The 26,018-nt window shown below is 37.9% G+C and overlaps 1 protein-coding gene across 2 annotated transcripts in view; it reads right to left on the bottom strand.

The window, feature by feature from the left end:
• Positions 1 to 26,018, bottom strand: part of ACSL6 (acyl-CoA synthetase long chain family member 6) — a 72,918-nt gene that overhangs the window by 31,563 nt on the left and 15,337 nt on the right. For both annotated transcript variants that reach the window (XM_027848954.1, XM_027848955.1), the window contains exons 4-9: positions 21,690 to 21,754; positions 20,931 to 21,032; positions 20,717 to 20,816; positions 19,904 to 20,082; positions 16,364 to 16,396; positions 15,333 to 15,384 (exon numbers count right to left, since the gene is read on the bottom strand). In XM_027848954.1, coding sequence (XP_027704755.1) covers positions 15,333 to 15,384; positions 16,364 to 16,396; positions 19,904 to 20,082; positions 20,717 to 20,816; positions 20,931 to 21,032; positions 21,690 to 21,754 — 531 coding nt within the window. The remainder of the gene's footprint in view (positions 1 to 15,332; positions 15,385 to 16,363; positions 16,397 to 19,903; positions 20,083 to 20,716; positions 20,817 to 20,930; positions 21,033 to 21,689; positions 21,755 to 26,018) is intronic.

Genomic DNA, 26,018 nt, shown 5'->3' with positions numbered 1-26,018 from the left:
TACAGGCTCAGCAAAGAACCACAGGGTGACTCTCCACAGTTCAAGAACCACAGAGTTTTAGATCTGCTGAAGGCTTTGTTTGTTCCTATTTCCATCTTCTCTGGATGATGCTTCTGAGAGACAGGACATGGATGTGGCTGCCTCAGCACAGTTTATAGAGCAGGTCCTGTAATGACCATGATTGGACCAGACGAGATACAGGGATTTTCCCTTCAAAGAAGGAGTTAGGCATCTGAAGGTGCAGATCAGATGAAATGGTTGCTAACAGGCTTTCTTTACCCAAAGCCTGGTCCTGTAGGAAAGAAGCCTGCCTGGAGGTGATCAGGGGAAATGGATTCTGTAGGATAAGCAAAGTGCCTTCTTGAGTTTTACGGAACTTTACAATTTTAGTATATCTGATGTTCCTAATGCTGTTCTTTCTAAAGAAAGGCATGGTGTAATGAGCATTGTACTTGGAACCAAAAGACTTGATAATCTAGAAAGTGCTACATGGATGAGCTGTAGTTATTTTCATTGCAGGTATCATGAGGCATCAGTAGACATACCTCTGCCCCACACATCAAGTACAACATGTCACCTGGAGATGTTTAAGACAGTCAAGTCATCTTAGAGTATTCAGACATGTGTGGACAGCACTGAGTTAAATCCCATCCAAACTTACACTGCAGTCAAGATTTAGTGGCATCCACCCAGCAAACTGTAAACCACAGAATATAGAATGTGGTATTTCTGACTCAATTTGGGCAATATTCTTTTTACTCCTCCTTGCTATGAAAATCACAGGTTTCAACACAAAATAGGCTCAATAGACCATGGCATTTGGGAAAACATTAGGGACACTGGGGTCATTAGTATAATACAGAGGATAAGTACTCTCTGAGTTGCAAAGAGATTGTATAAAAATGATCATACAGAAAGTGTATATGGTCAAAAAAAAAAAAAAAGGAGCTGGGTTCGTCATGGAGTGTGAGATTCCAGATGGTCAGCTTAATGGCTGCACTGATACTCCCACTTTACCTTAAAATACTTAAGAGAAACGACTTCAGCACATTGGATAGATCCCTGTGGAGGATTTCTTTGGAGAGGTGAAGGGAAACAGTGAATGGCATAGAATGGCATAGAATGAGTCAGTTGTGATCTGTACCATAGTAGGGACTTAGTACTTCATTAGATGCACTCAATACGAATATCAATATCCCTATCAATATATATAAAAGAAAATACTGAAATGTTGAGTGTTCCCTGAGCCTCATCTATGTCCTCACCTGTAAAGTCAGGATAATAGTACTTATCCTATCTACCTTGCTAGGTGTTCAGAAGAAAGTTCTTTGTAAACCTTAAAGCACTATAGAAACACGAGTAATATTATTATTCCTCCACTTCGGTCCCACTCTGGTACCTCACCTCACTGTGGCACTGAAAACAAAAGCTATATCTCCCTACAGAGTACAAACTTTGGCAGGTACCACTTCAAAATGAAAAGGCTCTGAGGAGGGATTATATTCTGAGTCATTTATACTTCTTGCCTGGCTTAGCTAACTTCTGCCATTTGCTCTTAGTTCTGTCCTCCACACTCAAAGAGAATAAGTCTAATTCCCATTCATAGTTATTCTTCAGGAACAGTGAGAATGCAATAGTTTCAAAAGCCAAGAGACACGTGGAAAGAGCGTGCTTTCCACCTAACAAATGAAATCCACCGAAAGTCCCAGTGTGTCACTAAGGAAGTTCTAGACAGAAGGACAAAAGAGGTACAGAGTCACTGACCTGAGCCATCACTTCATACACCATGTTATATGATGGTCATTTAGCCACATAATTCCCTACAATTAATGGTTACTGTCTATGGTATTACCTTTGAATTTAAGGGACAAGTTTCAACTGTGGATATGTGGTACCTAGAACTTTAAGTGGTTAAGCAAATTGTGGCACATGACTATAATACAACATAACTGTGTTAAAAGAAATAATGAATGTGATGAATACAGAGAAGCATGAACAGATCTATATGAACTGATGCAGAGCAAAATAAGCAGAGCCATGACAACAATATACACAGTGGCTATAGCAATGTAAACTGAAAGAACAACCATACACACATAATCAAAAGTGAATGTTGCAAAATAATAAACCACAAGTATGGCTTGAAAGAAGAGACAGAGAAACTTCAAACTCATCCCTTTGCAGAGGCAGGAGTTTCACATTACACATATTTTCAGACTTTTTTGATGTATTGACCAATTATGCTGATTTTTTCCTTTTCTTTTTTCTTGAAATTACTGTTTGTTTTATGGGATAGCACTCTGGAGGAGATGGGGAAAGGACACAAATTTGCTAAAAAAAAAAATTAAAAAAAATCTTTAATGTGTACTCTAGGCACATACATCAGTTATTTGAACCACAATAGTAAATGTCTGATGACATGGTACATCACAATTTTCAATATTACAATATTTTATGAATCACTCCCATTATGCAAAAATTCCCTTTTAAGAAGGAATTATATGCATGTCACATATTTCAACTCTGTGTCAAGGAGAGATAAGACTGACCTTTCTTTACAAACAACTTTTCAAAGATCTGAGCTAAATAAGATATGTTTTCAGAAATTTGCTTATAAAAAGTCTTTGACTGGAAGTTTCCCCAGCTGAGTGTATGGCCAAATGCTTTCTGCATGTTACTTTTTATTCATGGTTGTTGGAGCTGAACATTCTGGAAATTTTCAAAGAACTCATACAAAATTCTAGGGTGGAACATGGGCTTTTGTGAAAAGGGGATCTTCTGGAACATTGAGCTTAAAATCTTGCTGGATTCCTGACAAGAAAATCTTAAGGAGGGGGACTGTATATCATCCTCAACAGAAATTTGACAACCACATCTTGAAGCACTGAGTCATCCTGCTAATTCCACAACAAAATGGTGATTGTTGCATTCATCCAGTTAAGACTAATTCAGGGTGTTTTCTTCTATAATGTTGCTTCACTACATTTCTTTAAGTAGATAGGCAGACTCTCCACCAATTATTTATTAGGGGGAAAAGATCAATGGTCATGGTACTTTAAAATCTATATGAAAATGATGTTTTATCTCTTCTTTGTCATCTTCAATATCTTCTGATATTTTCTAGTTTAATACCAATGAGTCATGTGAAGAAATCAGGTAAAATTCTTTCTTTTAAGGGATGGCTCTTGGGGTGGGGGTGGAGTGATGAGGAGAGATGCAAGGTGGTGTTTTTTTTAAAGATTTTTAGGTTCTATAAAAACCTATATATCAATGTAACCATATTTTTAAAAAATCAGATTAATAATAATTTCAGAGAGTATCAAACTGCTTGTTCTCCACATGTGATTCATAAACAGGAATTTACCAAGTTGTCTTCATTATCTTTCTTCTTTAGTAAACATCCTGTCATCTTTTCAGAACCTGCAAATGACTTCTGCATCTTATCTAGCATTCATAGTAGCCCCCTCCACCACTCTGCAGGAGAACAACATTTTGTGGAGCAGCTGACATATATGTGGCATTTCCTTTTCTGGAACATGACCCAGTCTTCAGGACTTGGCTAGAACAAGATCATACAGATCAAGACTACACAGAAGAACTGCATTCCCATGAAGCCTCACAAAGTAGGAAATATCTGTTAATTTCTGGTGTGTTTTCTTTCATCTTCATCAGTCATTAGTTTCCCCCTGTTAACCACAAAAATCAGCAAGTTTATATCTTAGAAGGTATGTTTGCTATTTATAGGAGGTGAAATGGAAATTTTCCAAAATTTTTTGAGTCTCCTGGGTTCTCCCACTAAAAGTCCATAAATTGACTCTAAGTGATTTTCATTAAACTCCTCAACCTAAAATTGTGTCTTTAATTTAAAATACACACACCTTCAGAAATGGTAATTTGGTAGGTTATATATCATTTACTTCAACTCTGAATTGATCAGTTTTATATCAAAAAGGGAATCTCTACTTTGGGCAGGCTTAATTTTATGACAGAGACCAAATTAATTATGGCTGAAGTCTCTAGGGGGCGAGTTCTCTGCCCATCCAATCCTATTCTATGAAAAATATCCTGTTTATGACAGACCAGTGGTGTTTTGGGTCTAGATATATATACACATATGTACCCTCATATGGTGGATATGAATGTGCAGATCCATACTACTATACTTATCTGGGTAATTTAAACAAAAATCTGTGTAGCTGAGGCTCTATTGACTTGACCATAGATAAATGTGCATTTAGTTCTCTCTAATATTAGTAATAATAATAGCTAACATTTATATAGTACTATGTTCCAGGCATTGTGCTAAGTACTTTACCATTATTATTTTATTTGATCCTCACAAAAAATTTGGAAGGGTAGGTGCTATTATTAATCACCATTTTATAGATGAGGAAACGGAGGCAAACAGAGGTGAAGTGACTTGCCTAGTGTCACAAAGCTAGGCAATGTCTGAGGCTGCATTTGAACTTAGATCTTCCTGACTGCAGGTGCAGCACTCTATCCTCTATACCACCTAGCTACCCCATATTAAACACTAACAATGATATTAAGACTACTTTCTCTGCATTTTCACTCAAATAAGCCATTCTTGACCATATGAGATACCACAATAAGGCTGGTTGGCTTTAACGGGTGAGGCTGTGTTGTACATAGGAAAGAATACTGAAACTGGAATCAGAGCACCTGGATTCAAATCCTAGCCCTTCCATTTATTATCTTTGGGTAATGTACCCTCCTTGACCTTCAGTTCCCTCATCTATAAAATGAGGGTATTTAACTGGATGGCCTCTAAGGTTCTTTCCTGTGCTAAATCTGTATAATGCATTTTACTGAGCCTTTTAAATTTGCATTTGTCCTTCAAATTCGATTCACTAAGTATTTTCTGAATAGAATTCAAAGCAAGGACAAAATTGAAGAAACCATAAAAGTCAATCAATGACAGACAATAAGAACCTAAAATGGAATGTCCAAAGGATAATATGTAAAATAAAATGGCTCCAGTTTCTTTTTTTCTTTTTTTTTTTTGTGTGTCAGGCAATTGGGGTTAAGTGACTTGCCCAGAGTCACACAGCTAGTATTATGTATCTATTTTCTTTGAAGTCACAAGTTACATAATTTCTTCATTCTTCTCCTAGATGTGTAACAAAAAAGCAATTTCTCTAAGAAGGTTGTCCATTCTATAACCCCAAACTGGTCTTTAGCAGAAAACAGTTAATTATAGACTAACTTACTATAGGTAAGAAGATCTTGGGCAAGGCAAATTACTTTTCTGGGCCTCAATTTTCTTATATGTAAAATAAGAGAGTTGGACTAGATGATCTCTAGGGTCCCTTCCAGATCTAAACTGGTAATCCTTTGATCCTGGTGGTTATTTTGAAGATAAACTACTTATTTTACTAAATTCTGTTCCTATCTCCCTCCAAACCAATTTGTGTGTACATAAAGCCTTAAAATTAAAATTCAGATGTTAAAAAAAGAAATCCATAGTAAATAACTCCTTAAAAGGTTCACAAACTTATTGATTTGAGGTTTTAGAGTAATACATTATTAATTGGCTTCAATTTTGCCTTTAAAATACACTTAACTATTGTTCCTTGATCAGCAATCAGCATTCTTGATGATATCACCAGAACATGCCCTGTTGGCTTAACAAGAAAACTCACTTACCTCATCTGCACTAGATTTCAACGGGGAGATTCAGCAACTTGGATGAAAGGAATCCTTCCAGGATCCAGCAGATAACATCTCTGAGTTTCCTCATCCCACGTTCAAAGAAAACCTTGGGAGATAATCTCCCAGAAGGAAAGGTACATTGCTATGCATACTCCTGGTTATTATGTTTAGGAAGGTCAGTTTACTTAGATGCACTCAAAAGGGGGGGGGGGGAGAGTACTACTAAATAGAAAGCTCAACGATTAGAGGTTGAAATTGAATTTAAAATCAATTTTGTTTTTTATCTCTGAGTAAATGTGTATCTGTTTTGTATTTGACATGTAGTGACATAATAATAACCCAAACTAGCATTTGTATAGTATTTTAAGGTCTGCAAAGTGCTTTCTACATGTGAACCCATTTGATCCTCCCAACAACCCTGTGAGATAGGTGTTCTTTTTATTCTCATTTTGCAGATGAGGGAACTGAGGCACAGACAGGTTAAGTGACTTGCCTACTCACAGGTGTCTGAGGGAGCATTTGAGTCTTCTCGTGTCCAAATCCTACACGTTAGTCACTGTTAATACTCTACTCATAGAACATAATCCCCAATAATTAATGAAAACTGATATTTCCCTAATCTGTGTTGCTCCTCATGATTAAAAATCTGTTTTTGAAGGTGGAAACTCACTAAGCAGAGGATGAAGTTTTTTTTGGGAGTATTTATTTACTTTATTAGGAGGTTTTAGGGTTTTTTTTCTTTCTTTCTTTCTTTCTTTCTTTCTTTCTTTCTTTCTTTCTTTCTTTCTTTCTTTCTTTCTTTCTTTCTTTCTTTTTTTGGCTAGGCAATGGGGTTAAGTGACTTGCCCAGGGTGACACAGCTAGTAAGTATCAAGTGTCTGAGATGGGATTTGTGCTTAGGTCCTTCTGACTCCAGGGCCAGTGCTCTATCCCCTGCGCCACCTAGCTGCCCCCCCCTTTTTTTTTTTGCAAGACAACTGGGGTTAAGTGACTTGCCCAGAGTCACACAACTAGTAGATGTTAAGCGTCTGAGGCTGAATTTGAACTCAGGTCCCCCTGACTCCAGGGCCAGTGCTTTATCCACTGTGCCACCTATCTGCCCCTTATTAGAAGGTTTTTAAAATGCTCTCTGCCCTGGAAAAAGAATACAATCCTTTTTCACTTTCACTTCTTGGAATCCCTAAATTTCCTGTGACATTTATTGGTGAACTTTGACTCTGTCTTTTCTGAACCAGGCCATTTCCCAGCCACGTCATCTGAACTCTGGTCTCCTTACTGTCCTCTCCCTAGAGCTCTGGCATCTGATTGATGAGCTCTCTCCTTCATTTATCTTATTCTGGACCCCTTACACTACTTCCCAGACATCTCTAAGATAAGCTGTTATGATCCTACTGTCTGCACTTTTCCACCCCCTCCTACTTAGCCCCAACTTCTGCTGTCTTATATGTGTTGTGAGGAATGAACTATTTTACTTGCCTATTTTAGTATCCCTAATGCTTAGCACAATGCCTGGCACATAGTAACTATTTAATATATGCTTTTCTAGGTGTTATCTCTTTTGTGAAGTTCTTTTATCTGATTCCCTTGCTTTTTAGTGCTCTTTCCCTTCAGAAATTACTTTGTGGTTTCTTATTTTTATACATACTGTATTTCTCAGTAAGACCTAAGTTCTTTGAGGGTAGGGATATTTTTTGCATTATTATCATCTATACAGTTCCTCTCATTTTTCTTTTTTGGTTGCAGTTATAAATTCATCAGTGTGGAGAACATGAGGTGAAGAGACTCTGTCTACCAATGCAGATCAGCATCAACCATTGAGACTTGAACCCAGATCTATCTGACTCTGATAATAGTTTTCTATCCACTTCTCTATATTGCTTCTTGCATAGCAGAAATTTGTTGAATGAATGATGCAGGAAAGAAGTGGGATGATTTCACAACAGTTCTGCCATAGTCCCAGTAATAAAAACTCAGTGTGGGTTTAACTGTCCCTACTTTTGAATGTCAGAGATGATTTGAAATATCCCTGAGCCAGGTATCCTGAAGTAACTTTAATGTAAGAAACCACATTTATTACTCTTCTGCATTTTAAGTCTACTTTAGTTTAACAAATGTTATGCGCATGGAGCTTATGGTTAGCTCTATCTGCTCAGCTTTGGCTTCTCTAATTCCACAGATTCCAGGTTCAGAAAATATTATAGTCCTTGGTCCCAATGTGTTGTGAGTGCCCTGGTGGTCTCTGACCAAACTAAGTTGCCTTATTGTATCTTGAAATTATGAATCTAAAACTAAGAGTTGGAATTATTTATAATGGGGATAAGTTAGAGACTTTTCCACTAAGATTAGGGGTAAAGTAAGGATATCCATTATCACTATCATTATTGAGTATTATGCTGGAAATACTGGCTATAAAGAAGAAATTGAGGGAATAAACAAAATAGAAACAAAATTTTTGCTTTTTACAGATATGATGATTTACTTAGAGAAGCCTAGAGAGTAAACTAAACAAATAATTGAAACAATTAACTTCAGCAAAGTTGAAGAATATAAAATAAACCCATATAAATCATTAGAATTTCTGTATATTAGAAATAAAATGCAGCAGGAAGTGACAGAAAGAGAAATTCTATTTAAAATAATGACAGAAAATTTAAACTACTTAATAGTTCACTTTCCAAGACATAAACAAGAACTATATTATTATAACTACAAAACACTCTTTATACAAATAAAGATAGGACTAAATTATTATAAAAATATTAATTGCTGCATTCACCAATCACCTCCTGAAAGAGATCCCCAAAATGAATGAAAACTCTCAAGAATATTATAGCCAAATCATTATTAGGGCAGTTAGAAGGAGTATACATAGAGGGTACAGGTGTGAGTTGACTATGATGGGATGATATCTAAAAAAATCAAGTTAAAGGGTGAGAAAGAGGTATCCACTGGGAGAATAGGGAGGGGAGAGATATAATAGAGTAAATTATCTCACATAAAAAAGGCATGAAAGAGCTTTTACAGTGGAGGGGAAGATGGGGGGGCAGCAGACAGTGTTTGAACCTTACTCTCATTGGAATTGGCTCAAAGAGGGAATAACATACACACTCAATTGGGTATAGAAATCTATCTTACTGGACAGTGAAGTAGGAGGGGAAGAGGACAAAAGAAGGGGTGGCTGATAAAAGGGAAGGCAAATTGGGAGAGGCAGTGCTCAGAAGCAAAACACTTTTGAGGAGGGACAGGGTGAAAGGAGAGAGAGGGAAGGGTAAAGAGGGGGGAAATACTGTAGAGGGAAATACATAGTAATCATAATGAAGAATTTTATGGCAAGTTTCTCTGATAAAGTCCTCATTTCCCAAATATATAGAGAACTGAGTCAAATTTATAAGAATATAAGTCATTTCTGAATTGATAAATGGTCGAAGGATATGAACAAGAAGTTTTCAGACAAAGAAATCAAAGCTATCTATGGTCATATGAACAAATATTCTAAATCACAGAAATGCAATTAAAACAACTCAAAGGTACCACCTCACACCTATCAGATTGGCTAATATGACAGGAAAGGAAAATGACAAATGTTGGAGAGGATGTGGGAAAATTGAGATACTAAAATTGGTGGAGTTGTAAACTGATTCTACCATTCTGGAAGGCAGTTTGGAACTATGACCAAAGGGCTATAAAATTGTGCATACCCTTTAACCTAGCAATACCACGACTAGGTCTGTGTCTCAAATAAATCAAAAGAAAAAGAAAAAAAAGAAAAGGCCTTATATATACAAAAATATTTATAGCAGCTCTTTTTTTTTGCGGTAGCAAAGATCTAGAAAGTGAATGGATGCCCATTAACTTGGGAGTGGCTGAAGAAACTGTGGTATATGATTGTGATGGAATACTATTGTTCTATAAGAAATAACAAGCAGGATGCTTTCAAAAAAACCTGAGAAGACTTATATGAACTGATGCAAAGTGAAGTGAACAGAACCAGAAGAGTGTACATAGCAACGGCAATATTGTATGATTAGTCAGCTGTGAATGAGTTAGCTATTCTTAGCAGTACAATGATCCAAGAAAATTCCAAAGGATTTATGATGAAAAATGCTATCTACTTCTAGAGAAGGAACTGGTAGAGTATGAATGCAGATTGAACCAAACTTTTTTTTAAACTTTCTTTATTTTTCTTGAGTTTGTGTTTTCTTTCATAACATGACTAATATGGAAGTGTTTTGCATGACTACACATGTATAATCTCTATCAAATTGCTTGCCTTCTCAATGAGGGGGGGAAGGAAGGGAGGGAGGGAGAGAATTTGGGAATCAAAATTTTTTTAAATGAATGGTAAAATTGTTTTACATGTAATTAGGAAAAAATGGAATACTAAAAAATTAAAAATATATAATTGCTCATGGGTAGACAGGGCAATACAATAAAATGACAACATTGCCTAAATCAATTAATTAATCTATTCCATACCATAATAATAAAAGTACCAAGGGATTATTTTAAGGAGATAGAAAAAAATAAGAAAATTCATTTAGAGGAATAAAAGGTAAAGAATCTGAAGAGAAATAATGGAAAAAGTTAGAAGGAAGAGCACAGCAGTACCAGATGTCAAACTAAGCTACAAAGCAGTAATCCTCAAAATAATCTGGTACTGGCTAAGAAAGAGAAGTTGATCAGTAGAACACATTAGGTGCACCATATACAAAAACAAGGAACTTAGTAGCCTAGTGTTTGGTAATTCTAAAGATCACAGCTATCAGGATAAAAACTCATTATTTTATAAAAAGTGTCAGGAAAATGGGAACAGACTCTGGCAGGAACTAAATAGAGATCAACATTTCACAGCTCCAAACGAGTACATGACTTAGTCATAAAGGGTGACATCATAAACAAATTAAAGGAGGAGGGAGGAAATTGTCAGATTTTTTGAAGAAGAGTTCATGACAAAATAAGAGGTAGAGAAGATCACAAAAAGCAAAATGGACAATTTTTATTACCTAAAATTCAAAAATTTGTGCAGAAGCAAAACCAATTCATCTAAAATTAGAAGACAAACAGTTAAATGGGAGAAACCCCCTTGTAGCAAGTTTCTTTGATAAAGGACATTCTCTCTTTCTCTCTCTCATACACATATGTATGTTTTTCTTTATTTATAAGAATAAGAGCCATTCCCTAATTGAGAAATGGTCAAAGGCTATAAACAAGCACCTTTAAGAAGAAATTCATGTTTTTTGATGCAGTGATAATGGTACTAGGGCTAAACCCCAAAGAGGAAAAGGGCCCTTGGATATAAAAGTATTTATAGCAGCTCTTTTTGTGGTGGCTAAGAATTGGAAACTGAGGACTTGCCTATCAGTTAGGAAATGAATGAACAAATTAGGGTATATGAATATGATGGAATACTATTGTGCTATATGGAATACTATATGGAATACCCTAAGAAATGAAGAAGGGTATGATTTCAGAGAAACCTGGAAAGATTTTTAGGAAGTGGTGCAGAGTGAAACGACAACCAGGAGAACAATTTATGCAACAACAACACTGTTGTAAAGATGGACAACTTTGAAAGACTTAAGGTCTTTGATCAAAGCAATGACCAATGATGATTCAAAGGATTCATGATAAAGCATGCTCTTGACAAAGAGGTGATGGATTCAGAGGACAGACTAAGATATATATCTTTTTTGATATGGCTATGCAGGCATTTGTTTTGCTTGACTACATATGTTTGTACTGTGGTTTTGGTTTTTTCTTTATTTTTCAATTTGGGTAGGAGGAAGGTGGGAAGTACAGACACAGAGATTTATTGATATAAAAAAGAAACTATGAGTCCAGAAATAGGTAATTTTTACTAAATGACCAGCCACTGAGAGAGACCAATCTCTTTCTTCCAGTGAGAGATTAGTGGTCACACTGACATTTGTATATAAACTACAATCAATGTTGGAGACGCATCAAAATATTTTCCCCCATAAATATAGATCCAAAAAGGAAAACATCTATATTGTCCTTCATGTGTCTTTAGTGATTATACTTTTTTTTGGTGAGGCAATCGGAGTTAAGTGACTTGCCCAGGGTCACACAGCTAGTAAGTGTCAAGTGTCTGAGGCTGGAAAGCATCTATATTGGAGAAGGACCTTTTATAGGAGACTCTCAAATTTTATTCATATCATCAAGATATTTTTGAAAATAGAGTTTCCAAAGTGCTTTCACATCTACTATCCCTTTTGATTTTTATAATTACCTATGAGGGAGGGTAGGGCAAGTATTATTTATTGCTACCATTTGGGAGGGGAAAATGTTGTGAAAAAGCAAATTTAGGTTTAATATATGGAAAAACTTCCTAACATTTAGAATTGTCCAGAAGTGAAGTGGGATGCATTTGGAAGCAGTGGGTTCTCCCTTCCTGGAGACTTTGTGCAAAATCAAAACCAGTTTAGCTAAAATTAAAAAAGGAAACAGGTAAATGGAAAAAAAAAATCTTTGCAGCAAGTTTGTCTGATACAAGTAAGGCTTCAAGCTAAAGTTGGAGGACCACTTATCAAGTTCTTACTCATCTATGAGTTAGGCTAAAAGCTTCTGATGACCCTTCCAATTATGAGATTCTGTGATTCTGTGACTTGCCCAAGATGCATGGGGAAGTAGAAAGAATGCTGGCCCTCGAGTCAGAGGACATGAATTTAAATCCTGGCTCTGCCACTTACTCCCTGTGACCTTGAAGAAATTACTTAACCTCTCTGGGTTTCAGTAAAATGTGTGTAATACCTTAACATCCATTTCACTTTTAAGGCTATGCCATAACTAGTCACTAATAGAGCTGGGATTAGAATCCAGTCTCTTAACTCATGGTATGTTATTCTTATTACTACTTCCTTTAATATTTCAAGGATCTCTAATTTCATCAGTGTGGGTACTCCCTTAAAGGATGCATGCCAAACCTCCTTCCTACACCTATGAATAGCTATGACCAAAAAAATTCATCATTTGGAGCCAAGCTTCTGATGGTGTACCTCTTCTATATTTATCTTGGCTGGTCATCAGACAGTAAGACATATAATTTGTCCCTAGATCTGTACTTGAAGTCTTTTCAACTTGGTATAACACCATATAAATATCTTATGAGTTGTTTTTAGGATATCAGATTATCTACAAAGCTTCCTAAAATCACTTTAAAGTTTAGGTTTATGTTTTAGAATGTAAGATCCTGGAGGATAAGGGTCACTCTGGGTCTCAGGTCTGTTTAGCATTCAGCAGACAGTGTGTAAATTAATTAGCTCATTGGCACTCTTGGTACACAATAAGAAACAATGTAAGCACAGATCCTTGAAATATTGATGTATCATCACCTAAGGGGTGAGAACAGGGAAGGCTAGTCATGTCTATGGAATTATCCAAGAATCTGCACAAAGCTAAGGCTTGCAAAAGAAGTAGAGAAGTCTTTGTGCCTGAAAGTCAAGTTCTTTCAGTTATCAGTGGAATTAATGAGGAAAAACCAGGCTGTGAGCTATTTCTTAGCAACTGGGGATAGCTGGAGAAAGGAGAAGTGATGTTTTTGGTATCATGAAATAAATGTGTTGATACCCTTTTAAAAAAGCTGTAAATCATTGTATAGAAATAAGGTGTTATTGCTGTCTTTATGTCTCAACCTCCCTATGAAGTTCATATCTTGTTCCCACTCACTCATCTGTCCCTTGTCTAACCTCCTGTTAGCTTCATCTCCTGTACCATATTTGATTATACATAGTCTTGCTTTCTTCTATTATTTTATGTATTAATTTGGTCCCCCTCCTCCCTCAAATAGTGTGCTTACAAATGTATGAGCCATTTATTTGTCCAACTTGGATTCCAGGAACTAAGTCCAAGTAAAACAATTGCATACCACTCAAAACACAAAAAAGCTAATTAGATAATAAGGATTTTCTAAAATACTAAGCCAATACAGCTGTGGTTCAGGTTTAGTTCAACTTGATTCATGTTTATGAATATACCTAAGCAACAAGTTGCCTAAAAATAAGTTACCTAAAATAGCCTGATTTTATTACCTGGTCCTCCTCTCTATATAACTGAATCCTATTCATCCTTCAGGGCAGCTAGGTGGTACAGTGGATGGAGTGCTGGGCCTAAAGTCAGGAAGACTCATCTATCTAAGTTCAAATCTGGCCTCAGACACTAGCTTTGTGACCCTGGGTAAGTCACTTAACCCTGTTTGCCTCAGTTCCTCACCTGTAAAATGAGCTGCAGAAGTAAAAGGCAAGCCACTCTAACATCTTTGCCAAGAAAACTCCAATGGGTCGTGAAGAGTTGGACGCAACTGAAAGAACTCAACAACAACAACAATAGCAGCAGCAGCAATAACAACAATTCATCTTTTAAGGCCAAGCTCAAGTCCTAGCTCTTCCATGAAGCCTCCTGTGACCACTCCATCTCACAGTGATATCCCCCTTTTCAGTTCTCCCTCAGCATTCACTGTCTCTATCACTAACAGAAACTTTCTGCCCTTTCCTCTTTTCAGTTGCTGAATCCTTCAAAGCCCAACTTAAAGGCTACCTCCTGGAACCTTTGTTTTGCATCTCTAATGCACTTGTTGTGTAAAGTTATATTTTATAGTTACCTGAGTTTATGTCTCATTTCCCCACTAGGGTGCAAACTCCCTCAGGACAGGGACCATGTCTTATCTAAATTTGGTGTTTCCTTCATGGCCTAGTATAATATGGTAGGTACCTATAGTTCATAGAACAAATTATTATTTAGCTTTCAATGTGCATTTGTTTCTTGTCTTTCCAGCTTATTTGTAAATTCCCTAAGCATGGACCTATCTAATGTTTCTATCTTCCCACAAGTACTAGACCCACAAAAGGTCTTCAATAAAAGCTATGGAATAATTGCTCCATAATTATAATGACATTATGTTTTGTTCCATAAATGCACTGTTTCAAAGTCAAGAAGACCTATGTTCAAATCTATGTCCTGCTCCTTTCTCTTTTCCACCCCACTCCGTACACATATAGTGTCTGTATGACACTGAGCAAATCTCTTAACCTTCCTGCTCAAGGCAACTCTTTAAGAATATAAGTTGCAGAGAAAGTGAAAATCTGCATTCATAGAGAGCATTTCCTTACATGGGAGTTCCCTATATCAATTAAATTACAGGTATCTCAATATTGGATGGTAAGTGTGTTTATAGCATTGCCTATGAACATAAAAATCAATCTTATAATATAGCATATTTATAATATGACATTTGGTATGAATAGACTGTCACATGCTGCCTGGAAAGAGCTTTCCTTAAACACACAATAACAGAATCTGTCAAGTAAACAGTAAGTAAGCAGAAAATATGTTTTTTTCCTTCCCAAATAAAAATTGTGTTTCCTTTTTAGTTTCTTGTTGAGGGCTTTTGGTATTTGCAAACATTATAATCTAACCCAAACCCTGGAACTTTTATCAAGGGTGAGCTGCCTCGGGGGGAAGGTCTGGTACAACTCTCTGAGAAACTGTTTCTCTCTCTAGGAGGATTAAACTGCACCCAGATCATGGCTCAGTGACCTGCTAGATGCAATTTCAACAGGTGCAAAGCTTTTGACATCTCCTTTCTATTAGGGAAGCTTAATCAAACACAAGATGACATTGCTGACCAGCACCCCCATGGTTACCTGTAGTACCACTAGTGAAACACACGATTGAAAGGTCTTCTGGCCGAGGAGGCTAAGAGGAGACAGGAAAAGAAAAAGGAAATTATTGGAATGTCCACCTATACCTGCTCTATTTTTATGAGAGAATGCAAATCTCATTTCCTGCTTCTTAGAATTCTCTACTACCTGTTGATTTCTCATTCCTTCTTGTTCTCCCTCAGATGTCTGTGACAAATGCTCTCCCACAGGATACATCCCTCAGTCTAATCTTTCCATGATGACTGCTTCTTTGCTCCCAGCCTTGGCCCCTAAATCTGACCTCCTTTATACACCTAGAAAAAAGTATTCTTTCCATGGTGCAGTGATTAGAGTGTTTCATTTTGAATCAGAAGACCTGGATTCAAATCCCACCTCCTCTTCTACCTGTGTGACCTTGAACAAGTCACTTCTACTCTTTGAGTTTCAGTTTCTTCATCTATGAAATGAAGGGACTGAATAGATGGCCATGCCAGTTCTAAATTTATGACCCTGGGATCTGGATACAGATTTCATCTCTGATGCCTACTGCCTTTTTAACCTTGGGAAAGTCATTTAACCTCAGTTGCCTTAACTGTAAAATAAGGGGGTTGGACTAAATGACCACTGAGGTGCCTTTTAGCTCAAATCCCTGATTCCATGATTCTGTGATTTCTAGCCCAGAATCACCATAGTTAATGAAACCATCTGCAAAAAAAAAGTGATGGAAAACAAGGTGTGATCTGGAATGCTCTTTTTGTCCCCTTGGTCACCCAAGTAGCTGAAGCCTACATCCTTGCAGGTCCAGATCAAGTTCTATCAACTCCATGAAGTCTTTCTTGATCACTCTCAGGGCTCAATTTTTCTCTTTTACCTCTCTTCAAGCTTGAATCACCTATAATCTCATATACCTAAGAACTTTTCATGGGTATGTGTACAATCCCCTGGTCCAGATTTGTCTTGAGGGCACTGACCTTTTATCTCCTAACATCTAATATTCAGTAAATACTCAACACGTTTATTGATTATTAACTTACCACAGGAGGGTGATGGTTCTCTCGTCCACAATCCTGAAAAAAGGAAATGTGGTTTTAAAAGTCCTTAAATACATTTACATCATCAGAGCATTGAAATTCACTCAAATGATATTCACTCACTTCATTCCAGCACCCCACATTATTAAAACCTTTCAGCATTAATTAGAAAGACAGTATTTGGGAAATTTGGGTGCTAATAGCCCTGAGGAGGTGAGGTCAAAGAAAGGTCAGAAACGTTGCCTACACCACTGGTGTCAAATTCAAATAGTAATGGATTCTTGCAAGCTACATATTGACTTGGAAAACCACAAATGTATGCTATCTATATTGTGTTGTATTATTTTTTATTTTATTAAACATGTCCCAATTCCATTTTGATCTGGTTGAGTTATACTCCCAAGAGTTTGATGCCTCTGGCCTAGACCATGGCCAAGTTTATTCCAGTGGAAAATGGGGCAATTTCCACAGTTGTTGATATTTTCATTATATCTGGTGTCCTTATGGGTAAAAACTTTGTCTCCAGAGTCCCACATGATACTACATGTCCCATGTGAGACTGGAGGGTGTTTTGTCCAGTTGAGGGTTGTCTGTACAGGCTGTGTTTACTATTGTGGGGAAGGGGAAAGTTGAACTAAGACAAACACCCAATTAGAACTAGCAGTTAAGCAGATGTATAACAGCTGATTGTTTGGTGAAATTCATTCATTTTCTTCCTAAAATGGTTTGTGTGTCAACAGAGCATTGGACCACAAACCCTCAGACAATAGGAATTCTGTGGCCTTTCATACCATGCTTGGTATATAATATCCCATTCAAGCAGATGTAGGCCCTCACTTGACTCAGCAGGCACTGTCCTGAAAAGTTGTATATATGGCAGCAAGTTGAAATGGAAAGAACTAGACTAACTAAAGAGTTAGGAAACCTGGGTTCAAATCCTAGCTCTAGCACTTAGCTGTATGGTCCTGAACAGGTCACTTCAGATCTCTGAGCCTCAATTTCCTTACCTACAAAATGGTGATAATGATATAATGCCCACTTCCCAGTGTTATTATAAGTGTTCTTTAAACCTTAAAGCACTGTAATAATGTTCTTGTTATTATATTTTAAATGCATGAGGAAATTCACTATAAAACACTATCCTAAGGAAAATTCTTTTCTAAAATGAATAATTACCACTTTCACTAATTTATCTTTTGGTAGGCAGCAAAGCATAGTGGATAGAAAGCTGGCTTTGGAGTCAGCAAAATCTGGGTTCACATCTTGTCTCTGACACGTAGTATCTGTGTGACCATGGGCAAATCACTTAATCTTTCAATGTCCTAGGCAACTCTTTAAGACCAAAAGTTTCAAACAAGTTGCCACCTGGCTTTGGTGGAAGGAATTTCCTTACTATAATTTTTTTTACAATGAGGAAGTCACAGGTATGGGCTGAACCGAATAAAAAGTTATTTTATATAACTCTGGATTTCAGCACATTGAGTTTGCTTAAAATGACGTATTATCCAGAAGTCCCAAATGAATGCTTTTTGTTGTTGTCTGATCATAGTGACAAAGGCCACACAAATTGTAGAGAATGCTAACTTCACCCTATTATCTCCTCAGAAACAGAGTTGAGTGGGAAAGAATTAATTCAATGGGGTGCCAAATATTTAGGAGCTATTTACTAGGCTGCCAAAGCCCCCGCTATATAAGAACTTCAGAATATGACTCCACCCTTACTCAATATCATCTTCACCTTTTCTTTCATTGAATAGCTATAATAATCTGGGAAAGGGGCTAAGCCCAAATTCTGCATACTTCATGACTACTTAAAATATTGTATATATGTGTGTGTGTGTGTGTGTGTGTGTGTGTGTGTGTGTGTGTGTATGTATATGACAGAGTTGAATCTCTCTTTACACTCCTATATGATTTAATGCCTATTTTATTCCTTGGCATTTAGCATATATTTCTTTCTACTAAAGACATGTCAGACATGGCCCCAGACAGATTATAAAGGGCATGGACTGTGTCCACTCTATCCTTTGGATTCACCATAATATAGCTAAACATAGGGCTGGGTAGCTATACTGTAATGTCTTCTTAAGTGAGGGTTGAAGGTTCAAGAAAAGGTGTGAGAGCTATGTTACTGTGGCCCCATTTCTAGAAAGACCACAAATTGGACAGATACGGTGGTTCCCTAAACCCAGAGATAATTGTTACTGTCAGATATTCTGTGTTAACTCAGCTGGTGCTGTCCATTGTGCTAAAATGAGGCCAGGCTTCATGCCTAGAGAGCTTCTTCTAGTCTCTGCGTTTCTAACATCAAGCTCAAGAGGGATGAATCCTCCATTATGCTGGCTGCTATTGATTGAATTGACCCATACCCTGGACAAGAATAAAAACAATTCTGGATGTGTACATTCCATTCAGATGAATATCCTTTCCCCTGGATGCCTTCCTTAGAGAGTTGGAGCATGCTTAATATTTTCTTCATAGTTTACATCAGTATCATTTTAGATCATGACAAGTCTAGGAGGGAGATAGCTTGGTACAGTTATATACCAAAGAGCAGTGATTCTGGAGTCAGAAGGCCTGGGTTCAAATCCCAACTTAAATTCCAACCTTCCTGAATTTCAGTTTCCTCATCTAGAAAATGAAGGAGTTAGACTAGATGGCCTTTGAAATCCTATCATACTCTATAACTATAATCCTATGAGGTCAGCTTCAATCCATGTCTATAATATAGATGGAAATGATGACCCCTGCATAGCTGTTCCTTTCATATGGAGACACCTGGGCTTATAGTGCTAGCTTTGACATAAAATTGCTATGTGACCTCAGATAATACCTTTAACTTCTCTGACAGTTAGTCAATAAACATTTATCAGGCATCTACCCTGTGCTAGGGACTGTGCTAAGAATTAGCAAGGTATAGTGGAAAGAGCAGCTAGGTGGCTTAGTGAGGAGAATGCTGGGTCTGGAGTCAGGAAGACCTGAGTTCAAATCTGGCCTCAGACACTCGGTAGCTGTGTGACTCTTGGCAAGTCACTTAACCTCTGTTTGCTTAATCAACTGGAGAAGGAAATGCTAAGCCACTCCAGAATCTTTGCCAAGAAAACCCCATGGACAATATTGGTGCACTATGGTTTGTGAAATCACGAAGAGTTGGACAAACTAAACAACAGCAAGGGGAAAGAGCGCTAGCCTTGAAGCCAGAAGACTTAAGTTTGAGTCCTGTACTAACATTGACTAACTGTGAAGTCCAAGGCAAGTCACTTCACTTTCCAGAATCTCAGTTTCCTAATTTGTAAGACAGAAGAAATTAGACTTCTACTACTTACTTCTCAGGGTTGTAAAGAAAAGCTGTTTTAAAAGGATAGTTATTATAACTTCTTAGTGGAGAAGTTATATTATCAGTCAGAGATAATAAAACCTTTCCAACCTACCTCACAACTACTGAAAGCAGCTGTGAAAAAAAGTTTTTAGAAATTTAACAGTTTATCTGGTTTGACATTTTTAAAGAAAGAGCTTCTATTAAAACCAAGCAAAGAAGCTCACCTCGACTTCCTTCACGGACTGAATCTCCACACCACATTTCTTCCCTCGTTCTTTCAAGTCCTTTTCAAATGGTTCAATGAGAATAATGAACTTCAGGCCAGGAATTTCCTTCTTCTCCACATTTTCCAGGAGAAGGATGGCTTTTTCAGGTCTATCACAAATCACTGTGGCAATATCAGCTGAGAAGAAAATTATCGTAAACGTCAGTACTAGGCAAACTCTCTGGCGATGGCCTGCCCAAAGCATGCTATAGTTATAGGGTGGCCTAGGCAGATGGTGCACCAGGATCCACAGCTCTGGCTTTTAGAACCTTGCCCCATGATACTGTAGCTTCCATTCAGCAACATTGCCATACATTTGTGTGGGATTTAATTAATGCTTAGTTTTTAAAAATTGCTAACAGAAGTTTGTGCATATGCATGTGTGTATGCCTTCATGAGTGATCACACATGTATGCATGCATGCAAATTAGAGGGGCAGGAAGAAAAGTACTGGTCTGTTGGTGACCTAGTTTTCCCATGGGAACTGATTGTAGGGAGGACAGATACTTAGAAGACAAACTTCCTATCTACAAAGTGGAAAGCCCTCAGTTGGAAAGGAAACTCTTCCTTTCTAACTTCTAGACCAGCAAAGAAATTAGGAATTTCACAAAAAATGGAACTAGACCAAACCATTAAGGATGAGTTTGGATAAGGCATGTACTGATGGTCTGGTAGAATATGCTGTTGCTCTGAAAATTCCCATTCCAAGGGTACTTTGGCAATCTTCTTTGGGAAATGGAATTTCTGTGTGCCTTCCCTGAATTAATGTTACCTGTATTAATAATGTAGCGAATGGCGCCTGGGCCTAATGTGTCATATAGTGGAACCACCACCATGGAATAGGTGTAGCAGGCCAGCTCCGAGATGATCCACTGGTAAGAGCCACAGGAGAGAGGATTTGGTGAGAAGAGGGAGAGGAGGAGAGTTAAAATACTTTTCAGTGACTTGAAACATGAAAAAAAAATAGATAACACTGTTTCTGTCACCTCTGGACGGTTCTGAGCAAAGACACCAATAAACTGCTCTGTTGATGGTTTACATTCATGTTGGAGGAGTCCTGATCCCAGAAACTCTGCCCTGTCTGCCACCTGGGTATATAGGAAAGACAATTTAGTAAGGAAAAAAATTACTACATTAGAAATCTTGATATATAGCTAAGAGATTGAATGTTTCCATTTAAACAATTGTATTCCTTATACTACAGAAAGAATCTGATGTAGTGAATAGAGAGTTAGCATTAGGGTGAAGACAACTTGGGTTCAAGGTGTACCTTTGATATATTATCTGGTTGACCTTAGGCAAAGTCACTTATCCTCCCAGGTAACTCCCTAAGAAGGTAAATTACATTTAAGTTGCCAATCTGCATTAGTGGAAGTAGTTTCTTCACCAATGAGCTCTATACCAATGAAATCATAAGTCTTCCCCACAATGGATGGCACTAAGATTTCCCCTCCCTCTAACTGTTATCAGCTAAAAGCCAAGAACAAGGTTGCTAAAGGCCACCGAATTGCTGATGAATCCAGTTTCCTCTCAAAAGATTTGAAGTGCATCCAAGATACATTTCCTGATGTTTGCTAATGGCATTATTAGGTAAAAATAACCTGTCATATTTGTCAGCAAAAATATGACAAATGACATGAAATAACCTTGGAGATGAGTAAATATTGCACTGATGTCTTAAGCTATTTCCTTGGAGTTTATTTAGTTACAAACAATGTCAACCTCATGTACTGAACAGTTCTTACCTCTCTGTAGGACAACCACTGATATGGCTGCTTGGGCTTCCTGGATCCAAGGCAGGGACCATCTCCTAAAAAAGAGGAATATTGACTGTTAGTCATTGTAGACATTATGGAAAACCGTTTTATGAAAATCCTTTGATGTCTCCATTTACCTACAACACTGCATAGCTTTCTCTGGCCTGATGAAGCAACATGCCAGGTTGGGGAGGATTTAAAAAAAAATTGTGATGGAGAGTCCCCAGGCTGACCCATCCATACACATTCTAGTAAATTATGTATTCCAAGAGTTGGGTAAATGGGTAGGTAGAGAATGAATATGGTAACACACAAGGCTGCTAGTGTACCTAAAGGCCAGAGAGTTTAAAAAACATTCCTCTTGGGGGCAGGAGTTTCAATGTGGGTACACTGCATGAACTTTAAAGGGAGCTTGTGAAAGACTAAGCAGCTGCCCTTACTCAGTCCTAGAGTTCTTGTGTACATATTAATCACCATGAAGGCAAAATATTTTATGTATATGTTTGCAATCAGGAAAGCAAACCAAGAAGTATCCTCCCCTCCTCTCTCTATCCCCAAATCATGAAGGGTCATTTATAGTGCTTTTATATTATTGAATATCTCTTATGGTTTTTTTGGGGGGGGGATTGTGTTGAGCATCACACAGCCTGAGGCTATCTTCCATCAGTGTGTCACACTACCACTATCTCACATTTTCACAGTGTTTTAATGGTTGAAAAAGGGCTTTAGATATTGGATACTCATCACAACCCTGTAAGTATAAGAGATTTTCTTTTATCCCCACTTTATAGATGAGAAAAGTGAGACCCAGAGTGACTTGCTCAGGGTTATAGACCTTGTAAATGTCAGAGGGAGGATTAAAACCTAGGTCTCCTGACTCTCAGTTTGGAACTCTTTCCATTATATAATGCCCTTGCCATAAAGCTAACTAACCAAGTTACATAAGGGTCAATATTGCCAGTTCTAGACCTACTTCAAGTGTTTCCTCATAGCGTTTGTTCTAGCCAAGAACAATCTAAATAGACAATTTTAAAGAAATGTCTTTAATAGCTGTGTGACTCTGGGCAAGTCACTTAACCCCAACTGCCTCACAAAAGAAAGGGAAAAAATCTTTCATACACACACAAAACAGTGTGTAGAAATACATCAAACTTAATGGGGAAACAAGTGGGAGTGGGAAGAAATTGTTAAGAAAGAGCATAATGCCAAGGAGGGAGTAGTCACAAGCAAAACAAACTTCTGATCCAAAATGGGGATTAAAAAGGAGAAAGAAAAGGACTAGTATCTAAGATGGCACCTTAAGATCGCCTATTACGCAATTTGGGAATGGCTGCACAGACTGTATATGAAATGTAATGGAGTGTGATTGCAAGCCCTTCCATTAGACTGTGAGCTCCTTGAGAGCAGAGAATGTTTGTTTGGGTTTCTTTTTTTTTTTTCTTTTTTGCCTTACTTTGTGTCCCCAGAGCTTAGCACAGCATTTGGCACAGAGCAGATACTTAATAAGTGCTTGTTGACTTATTGCCCCAAAAGAAATGACAAAAGAGATAATTGCAGAGAATCCTGGGTTGTAGGAACAGTTGCAGAGTAAACTGAGCAGAAGCAGGAGAACAATTTTTACAAGGACAGCTCCATTGTAAAGAAAAACAACTTTGATAAGCACTCTGATCAAAGCAATAACCAATCAGGTCACCAGAGGACCTCTGATGAATCCTGTTACCCACTTCCTGACAGAAAGGTGGTATACCTAAAGTGCAGAGACATTAACATTTTTGTACATTCACTACCTGGATTCACTTAGCTTGACTATGTTTATTTGTTACAAGTCCCCTACCCCACTCTTCTCCTTTTATAATCTGTTAGTTGTGGAGGGGGAATGGTTGGGAGAAGGTGAAGTTCTACGAGGTCATTAGCATAGTGATCCTTCTCTCCCCTGCAAGAGGACAATTTTAACATTTTTTTTTAAGTTCTCAGAAGACAACAGAAGGAAAATCAGAAGGAAGAAATGACAGACAGGATAGTTTTAAAAGTAATTTGAAAAATGTATTATATGCTTTTTAAAAAAAGCAAGCCATGTGAAATGGAGATTATTTTATATATTTATATGTATTATATATTAATCATTATCTATTTTTCTGTATTGTGATATGTATATGTGATATATATATGTATATGCTTTTTGGAGATTAAGTTCAAAATTTTTAAAAATTAAAAAGAAGTGCCCTTTAAAAGAAGTGTCAAGAAATTTTTTTTAAATTGGAGGCTATCACTATTCTACCTTCACCTAGACTGGAGGCCTTATTAACAATGAGGGAAGTTTCAGACCATCTGCAATTTCTTATTGCCTTATATCCCAGTCTATTTCAACTAATCAAATATTAAGTAAAACCTGGTATGTGCAGAGTTCTATGCTAGTACCCTGTGATACAAATAAATTGTGTGTGTGTGTGTGTGTGTGTGTTTCTGTGGGGGTGGGTGGGTGTGGGTATGAATGTTGGTGTAGTGGTTGTGGTGGTGGTGGTGGTGGTGCTGGGGAGAGGGAGTCAGCATCACCTTCCCTGAAACTCAATTCAGCAGGGAAGGCAGAAAATCAGGCCTGTCTAGCTGCAGCAACAATATTCTCTGACACTGGCCAAGGCCAGCCCTATGGGCAGGAGAGTCAACAGCAAACTCAGCACCCTCTTCCTCAGTCCAGTGAGGGAGGAGGAAAAAGGTAAGAGGAAGCCACTAGGTGCATCTGCCTCATCAGTCCCAAAGAGAACAGGATCTTTGAAAGGTCTGCCCTGGACAGAATCCAGCAAGTCTGAGGATAGGGTTGATAACATCCTTAGGACAGTATTACAGGCTGGATAAGCAGCCTCTAGAAATAAGGACCTGCAATATGACTTTGACCTTTTCAAGGCAGCCAGGAAGAGCTTGCTGGGGAAATGGTTTTTGGGAAAAAGCCCTGGTCATACAGACAGCAGCTTCTATACAAAAGGTGTAAGACAGCAAGGGCTCCTCCTTCTCACTGTCTCTGAAGCAGGAGAAAGGCTATGAAAGGCTGGCTCCTGAACATGCTCACTCCTTCACTTAAGTAACAAACAGAGAATGTTTGACCCATAGGTTTGGGTTAATGGAAGCACAGCCCCCTAGCCACCTCAGACCAGTAGGCTTCACTCTGCTAGGTTGGGACAGAAGGTCAGACTTCTCAGCAGAGTCTCAGAGGAGTCAAGAGTCATAGGGTTTCAAGCTGGAAGGACATGTGCATTTGGTCACCTTCTTCTTCCCCCTTATTTTTATACAAGAGGGAGCTAAGGCTTAGAAAAAGCAAGGACCTTGCCCAAGGTAACATAGGTAGTAAGAAATAGAACCAACTTTTTAGTCCGAATCCAGTATTTTTCCCTTTATTCCATGTTGCTCTTCAGAGACTGTACCAAGAGTGGGCATGAAAGTCAGCATAAAGGGAATACAAGAAGGAAAACTTTTTAATAGAACTTTTTACAAACGTATTTTTCCAGCCAGAAAATCCTGTCTGAGAGTGTTTATTCTATAAGAGGCTGAGTCATGTAGATTGCAGTGAAGGCTCAGAGATTCCAAGGGATAGTCAAGGGATAGTGGGAACAATTGTCAAATCTTGGCTGGCTAAGCCTCTTACAATAAAAATAACAACAACAACAACAAAAACCACAACAAAGAAACATGTGACCACTTCAACTCAAAGACACCCTCCAGAAAGCAAAATACCCAAATTTTAAGAGAACAGCAACAAGAAAGCCTTGTCTCCACGTCACTGGACAGGAGGCTGGTCCCACACATAAAACAAACCAAAAAAAAGATCTTTCTTGACCTGAATTGTAAACCACTTTCCAAAGACAATCTTGGCCTTCCTGCCTAACCCCGAACTTTTGGAGTACAGACCCAAATGTTCTAAAAACCAAAGGCAAGATAAACTACATAACAGTTACATCCCCTCAGGCAGTGGGGGTATCATTTTTTGGAGGTATCTGACAATCTCCTGACGGTGCCAAAAAGGGTAAAGAGTAGTTACCACACAGACAAAAGCAAAAGGCTCTGCTGCTTCTTCCTCTCATCTAGTTCTTGTGTGAAAAAAAAGAGAAAGCTATGATTTCCTTAACTCCCTCTATTCTACACAAGGTATACCCTCACTGGCTATTTACAGAATCACACTCTCAGAGTCTTATAGGATGTCAGTTTTTTCTGTCCAGATTCCCTCCTCTTTAATGACCTCATGCTGGGATGCTGTTTTTATGCCTTTCATTTTTACACCAAGACAGTCATGTGCAGCCCCTGAGAAAGGTCATCTTGGGGTATGTT

This window comes from Vombatus ursinus, unplaced genomic scaffold (assembly GCF_900497805.2).
Source record: "Vombatus ursinus unplaced genomic scaffold, bare-nosed wombat genome assembly UNPS02007284.1, whole genome shotgun sequence".
NCBI lineage: Eukaryota > Metazoa > Chordata > Mammalia > Diprotodontia > Vombatidae > Vombatus > Vombatus ursinus.
The sequence above is the reverse complement of the archived record's forward strand: the minus strand, read 5'-3'. Positions and strand labels throughout refer to the sequence as shown.